Source organism: Phaenicophaeus curvirostris, chromosome 1 (genome assembly GCF_032191515.1).
Source record: "Phaenicophaeus curvirostris isolate KB17595 chromosome 1, BPBGC_Pcur_1.0, whole genome shotgun sequence".
In the NCBI taxonomy this organism is placed as follows: domain Eukaryota; kingdom Metazoa; phylum Chordata; class Aves; order Cuculiformes; family Cuculidae; genus Phaenicophaeus; species Phaenicophaeus curvirostris.
This window is the reverse complement of record NC_091392.1, coordinates 81,578,441-81,585,097: the sequence shown is the minus strand read 5'-3', so window position 1 is coordinate 81,585,097 and position 6,657 is coordinate 81,578,441. Positions and strand designations below refer to the sequence as shown.

Below are 6,657 nucleotides of genomic sequence, written 5' to 3'. Positions count from 1 at the left end.
GGCAAGGCTAATATACATTTTGTGATCAAAATAAGCAGCCACCCCTCAACATTTCAGATGTGAGGAATTCAAAAGTCTTTGACCTGCTTTGCCTCCTGCAGAAACAGCATTTGCTGAAAATGGGGCAACTGTCTCCCTCCAGAGTCTCAGCTGTGATGGACCTTTTTCCACATCCAGCTTCAAACACCGGTGCCTAAAGAGACTGGCCTACCTCTTAATATGATGCAGAACTCTTAAAAAACAGGTTCTGCGTCATTTTATTTCCAGATGGAGTAGTCTGCTCTAGATGCATCATTTTACTTCTCATAGTTCTCTAAATTTGTGCTAAGAAAAACTCACGTTACTTAGAACTGCAAGCTCTCTGGGGAAAGGATGGATCTTTAAGGGATCTGCCTGTGGTTGCAGAATGAGGCTAATCAGAGAAGCTCAAGCTATAATATCTGTGAGTAATCCAGTGAAAATTACTAAATTCTATAATTGATACCCCTAACACCCTGCAAAACTCCTTTACAAGAAGCCTGTCCCAAAGTATCGCATAACCTTGTAATCAAGGTGGTTTTGAGTATCTTGCTGAGAATGAATGAAAGCATGGAAAGACTAAAACGAGGAAACCCAAAACTGTTGTGGCTGCTTAAGGCAGAAAAAAATTTCAAACGAAGATCATATTCATAGACAAAACTATTTTTCACAAGGACCCACAAATAATAATCAGTAAGACCAATTCAAGAGGCATTTGATGAAAAAGGTAGCAAATCTAAACAGGATAAAAATAACCTTTGAAAATTGTTGGAAGAAGATATCACCAAGATCAGGACTCTTAATACTGCCAGAAAATGCCAGACTGCATTGTTTTCCAAGTGTTCTTAAAAAGAATATATTTATAAATGGACCTGCCATGTGCTATCTAATGTCACCCCATGGTAAGCATAAGTTACTTTTGTCTTCCTTTGTGTCAGCAGGGATAAAGTTGAAGCCTTAACAATATACTAGCTTGCAATACAGAACTAATGCATCCCCATCCTTACATCTTAGACATCTATGGTCTAGTCTGTATTTTCAGCTATTTGATCTGTAATATTTTGTACACTACACGAAAAATCTCTGCACTTAATGGAGTAACAGCTGGAGAACTGTTGCCTTAGATTATTAGATGTCACTCAAAAAAATCCCTAAAGAGAAATGTTTATGAGGGATAAACACGACATTTTTGCTTACAAGATTTGTGTTTGAGAAAAGACAGACAAAAGGCAAGTAAAAGATGGATGAAAATGTAATAAGATCAGACAGCTTGGCACATAGTGTCCCCTCCAAAACAGAGTAGGACAAAATGATAGATCCACAATTACATTATTTGCAGATAATTTTACATAACTACATTATTTGTAGGTAATTTTCAGAAAGCACATGTGCACTCTACTGCTCCCTTCACTGAAGCTGTGATTGGCTGGTTGCCCCAACATACTGAACCAGTGGTCAGGAAAAATGTGCAGAACAATGTTGCTACATGCAGTAGCTGCATCTTCCCTGGAGCCATCACTGCAAGGCTTAACATACTCAGCTGCAGCCATGGCACTTCTGATGCCTGACTGTTCTTAGCCTTGAGTTTCACTGCAGTTGAAACAAATTACTCTTTAGTCACAAACAGGCAATTCTTAAAAGTGATAGGAACTGCTAAAAGGAAGAACTAGCATGATTGTGAAGGCATCTTTTACCTACTTAATTTCTACTTGTTATTCTAACCAATTTGGCTTTGCTGTGAAGAGCTGCTTGTTTGTGCATTAAGTAATACACAATAATTACCAGGAGAAGTCCTTAAAATAGCACTTACTGGTAGACAAAGGAGTTTGACAGTGGACTTAACAAAAAACCTGCCCCACCAGTACCCCAAGACAAGGGAGTTTATTTCTAGAAGAAGGATACATCCTTGAGGTGTGTAGGGGATAGGAGAGACGTCCACTCTGTTCCCCACAGGGCCAGGCACCACTTATGTGGCCTCAGGGGATGCAGGGAAACAAGGAGGGAGGTGTGAGTGGGAAGAAATGAGTCACCAGTGAGGTTTCCCGCCACACACTTTCTGTTGCAGGTATTGCTTCCAGATTCCTTCAACTACCTTAATTAAAGTTAGCTTAGTTCCAACTAAGCTAACTGTTCCTGGGACAAAGCAATCACGAGATGATAGGGTTTTCAGTTCTAGGTGAGGTGAAGAGGGTGGCTAGCAGGACAGTTGCATTAAAATTCCAGAGGGCAGACTTTGGATTGTTCAGAAGGCTGGTTGGCAAAGTCCCATGGGAGACAGTCCTTAAGGGCAAGGGAGCCCATGAGGGCTGGGCGCTCTTCAAAAAGGAAATCCTAGCAGCTCAGGAGAAAGCCATCCCCATGTTCTGGAAAAAGAGCTGGGGGGGGGGGAAATCAGCTTGGTTGAGCAGGGAGATCTTGAGAGATATCAAAAAGAAGACAAATGTCTATGAGCTTTGCAAGAAGGAACAGGCGTCTTGGGTGGACTACAGGAGGGAAGTGAGATCGTGCAGGGAAAAAATCAGGAGGGCTAAGGCCCAACTAGAAATCAGATTGGCTAAGTCTGTGAAAGACAATAAAAAATCTTTCTATAAATATATTAACAATAAAAGGAGGACTAGGCAGAATATACAGTCCCTAGTGGACGCAGAAGGAACAAGTGACAGGGATTGAGGAAAAGGCTGAGGTACTTAATGCCTTCTTTGTCTCAGTCTTTAATTGTAAAGTAAGTTGTTCCCTCTGTGTACAAACCCAGGAGTTAGAGGAGCAGAATGAGGCTCCCATGATCCAAGAGGAGGTGGTCAGAGCCTTGCTTGCCGTGGCGGGGCTGGCAGCGATGTTGAGCCAAAGCAGTTCAATGGTAACAGTCCCTTATGCCAGCTCAACACCCACAAGTCTATGGGGCCGGATGGGATCCACCCAAGGGTATTAAAGGAGCTGGCAGGTGGGCTTACCAAAGCCCTTTCCATCATCTTCCAACAGTCCTGGAAGACTGTCCCACTGGACTGGAGGCTGGCTGATGTTGTGCCCATCTACAAGAAGGGTCGCAGGGAGGACCCAGGGAACTACAGGCCTGTCAGTCTGACCTCAGTGCTGGGGAAAGTCATGGAACAGGTGATCTTGAGTGCTATCATGAAGCACATGCAAGAGAACCAGGTGATCAGGCCCAGTTAACATGGGTTCACGAAAGGCAGGTCTTGCCAAACAAACCTGATTGCCTTCTATGATAAAGTGACTCGACTACTGGATGAGCGAAAAGCTGTGGATGTGGTCTTCCTGGACTTCAGCAAAGCCTTTGACACAGTTGCTCACAGCATTCTGCTTCGGAAACTGTCAGCCTCTGGACTGGACAAGCGGACACTCTCCTGGGTGGAAAACTGGTTGGATGGCCGGGCCCAGAGAGTGGTGGTAAATGGTGCGAAATCCAGCTGGAGGCCAGTTACAAGTGGGGTTCCCCAGGGCTCAGTGCTGGGTCCAGCCCTGTTCCATGTCTTTATCAGTGACCTGGATGAAGGCATTGAGTGCACCCTTAGCAAGTTTGCGGATGACACTAAGCTGGGTGGAAGCGTGGATCTGCTGGAGGGTAGGGAGGCTCTGGAAAGGGATCTGAACAGGCTGGACCACTGGGCTGAGACCCATGGGATGCGGTTTAACAAGGTCAAATGCCGGGTCCTGCACTTGGGCAGAACAACCCTGTGCGGTGCTACAGACCAGGAGAAGTCTGTCTAGAAAGCTGCCTGGAGGAGAAAGACCTGGGGGTGTTGGCTGACAGCCGACTGAACCTGAGTCAGCAGTGTGCCCAGGTGGCCAAGAAGGCCAATGGCATCTTGGCTTGTATCAGAAACGGTGTGACCAGCAGGTCCAGGGAGGTTATTCTCTTTCTGTACTTGGCACTGGTGAGACCACTCTCCAGTTTATACCCCCCTCCAGCTTATACCCATTACTCTTCATCCTATCACTACAAGCCTTTGTAAACAGTCCCTCCCCAGCTTTCATGGAGCCTTTTTCAGTACTTGAAGGTCACTATAAGGTCTCCTCTGAGCCTTCTCTTCTTCAGGCTAAACAGCCCCAACTCTCTCAGCCTGTCCTCATATGGGAGGTGCTCCAGCCCTCTGAGCATCCTTGTAGTCCTCCTCTGGACCCATTTCAAGAGTTCCATATCCTTCTTATATTGAGGATTCCAGAACTGGACACAATACTCCAAGAGGGGTCTCACAAGGGAGAAGCAGAGTGGTAGAATCACCCCCTTCGACCTGCTGGCCATGCTTCTTTTGATGCAGCCCTGAATACGCTTGGCCTTCTGGGCTGCAAATGCACATCGCCAGCTCATATCGAAGTTACTTTACTTGTTTTAGCTTAAATCTAAATATTAATTTTTTTTTTTTGTTACGGTAATTTTGTGTCTGTGTCTCCAGGTCTGCCTGACCTTGCATTTGAGATGGGGGGAGACTGCAAACAGCACTGGTTATAGACCATGACACGTCTGTTCAGCACAGATCATACTGAACACAATTCAGAGGAAATAACAGTGTCTGGAAAAACCCTGTCTGAAAGAAAACATGCTCTCAGAGGGACAGTCTGTCTAACTTTCAAGGAACACAAATGCCTGGATAAAACTTAACTCTGCTCTAGCTTTAATAAAAACTATTCCACTTTTCGTAACAGCTACCACTGCTCGTAGCACTCCCAGGGTGAGCGCGGTTTACTACCCGCAGCGGGCCCGCCGCCGCCATTTTCCCGCGAGGCCCCGCGCCGGCGCGCGGCCGCCATTTGCACGCGGCGGACGGGGGAAGAGGGGGCGGGGCCGGCGATGGCGGCGTCGGGAGCGGGAGCGCTGCCCGCGGCGGCGGCGCAGCTGGAGGGCGCCATGGCGGGCGCTGCAGGGGAGCGCCGGGAGGGAGTAAAGGAGCTGGCGGGCCTGTTCCGGGAGGCGCAGGCCAGGTAGAGCGTGGCCGCTCGCGGCCACGTGGGCTGGAGGGATCGGGTGGGGAGGCCGGGCATGGCTGGCCACGTGGGCTGGGGGGGGGGGGGGGGCCCGTTGGGGTGGTCACGTGGTCCAGTGTCTAGGTGACCACGTGGGCTGGCGCAGGGGATGTCGCTGTGCTCTGTGTGTTTGCAGGGCTCGCTGCTGCCCTCTCAGCTACTACACGGGGTTTTCTGTGCCCCCAGGGGAGCAGAGGTGCCCGGTGTCCCTGGTCCCTGCTGTGAAATCCCCACCTCTCTCTTCTCAGGGGCTTTGTACAGTGCTACAGACTAGGAGAGGTCTGGCTGGAAAGCTGCCTGGACGATAGGAGAAGCACCTGGGGGTGTTGGTTGGCAGCGACTGAACACGAGCCAGCAGTGTGCCCAGGTGGCCAAGAAGGCCAATGGCATCTTGGCTTGTATCAGAAACGGTGTGACCAGCGGGTCCAGGGAGGTTATTCTCCCTCTGTACTTGGCACTGGTGAGACCGCTCCTCGAATCCTGTGTTCAGTTCTGGGCCCCTCACTACAAGGAGGATGTTGAGGCTCTGGCGTGTGTCCAGAGGAGAGGAAGCTGGTGAGGGGGCTGGAGAACGGGCCTTAGAAGGAGCGGCTGAGAGAGCTGGGGTTGTTTAGCCTGGAGAAGAGGAGGCTGAGGGGAGACCTCGTTGCTCTCTACAACTACCTGAAAGGAGGTTGTGGAGAGGAGGGTGCTGGCCTCATCTCCCAAGTGACAGGGGACAGGACAAGGGGGAATGGCCTCAAGCTCCTCCAGGGGAGTTTTAGGCTGGACATTAGGAAAAAATTTTCATGGAAAGGGTCATTGGGCACTGGCACAGGCTACCCAGGGAGGTGATTGTGTCACCTTCCCTGGAGGCTTTTAAGGGATGGGTGGCTGAGGTGCTGAGGGGCATGGTTTAGTGATTGATAGGAATGGTTGGACTTGATGATCTGTTGGGTCTTTTCCAATCTGGTGATTGTATGATTCTATGGTTCGTGTGCATCCTGTGGGTAAGCAGTGGCATTGGTACAGGAAGCAGCTGCTGTTACAAAAAGGGGGATATTTCTTGTTTAAGCTAAAGTAAAGTTTCTCCTAATTAACTGAGTTCTTTGAAAGTTATACAAAATGGTCCCCCTGATAGCTTGATTTCTTTAAAACAATGTTTTTTCAGGCACTGCTCATTCTTTGGAGATGATAACTTCTTGTGTTGATACCAAAAATGTCGGCAAACAGAGTTCTTTGAGACTGACTTTGGAGTTTTAGAAAGGAAGCGTGCATTAGTCAGGCATGGGCAACATGAGAGCGTGATCTCCCATCAGTCTTGTGCAGTGAGATGACCTGTTACATAATGTATTTCTTGTTTACATCCATGTGTATAAATTTTTCTGGGAATCTTATGCATATTCTATTCCTTTCCAAGAACTAATTTTAATGTGATTATGAAATTCACAGCAGTCAAAGCTCTTGCAAATCTGGAGGTGGCTCCAACTCCAGGAGCAAAACTCTTGCCAATTTGGAGCTTTGGAGCCAGTTCTCTGCTTGACCTTGCATTTGAGATGGGGAAAGCCTCCAGACAGAGGTGATTATAGGAGAAGACACATCTGTTCAGCAAAGATCATACCTCACACAGATGCAAGAAGTAGTTACTATTACTAAAAGGGGAATATTTTTTATTTAGGC

The 6,657-nt window shown here is 47.8% G+C and overlaps 1 protein-coding gene across 2 annotated transcripts in view; it reads left to right on the top strand.

Annotated features, from left to right (window-relative positions):
- The first annotated feature begins 4,819 nt into the window (after positions 1–4,819).
- Positions 4,820–6,657, top strand: part of ATXN10 (ataxin 10) — a 351,563-nt gene continuing 349,725 nt past the window's right edge. For both annotated transcript variants that reach the window (XM_069864404.1, XM_069864403.1), the window contains exon 1: positions 4,820–4,956. In XM_069864404.1, the coding sequence (XP_069720505.1) occupies positions 4,826–4,956 (131 nt within the window). In that variant the 5' untranslated portion in view covers positions 4,820–4,825. The remainder of the gene's footprint in view (positions 4,957–6,657) is intronic.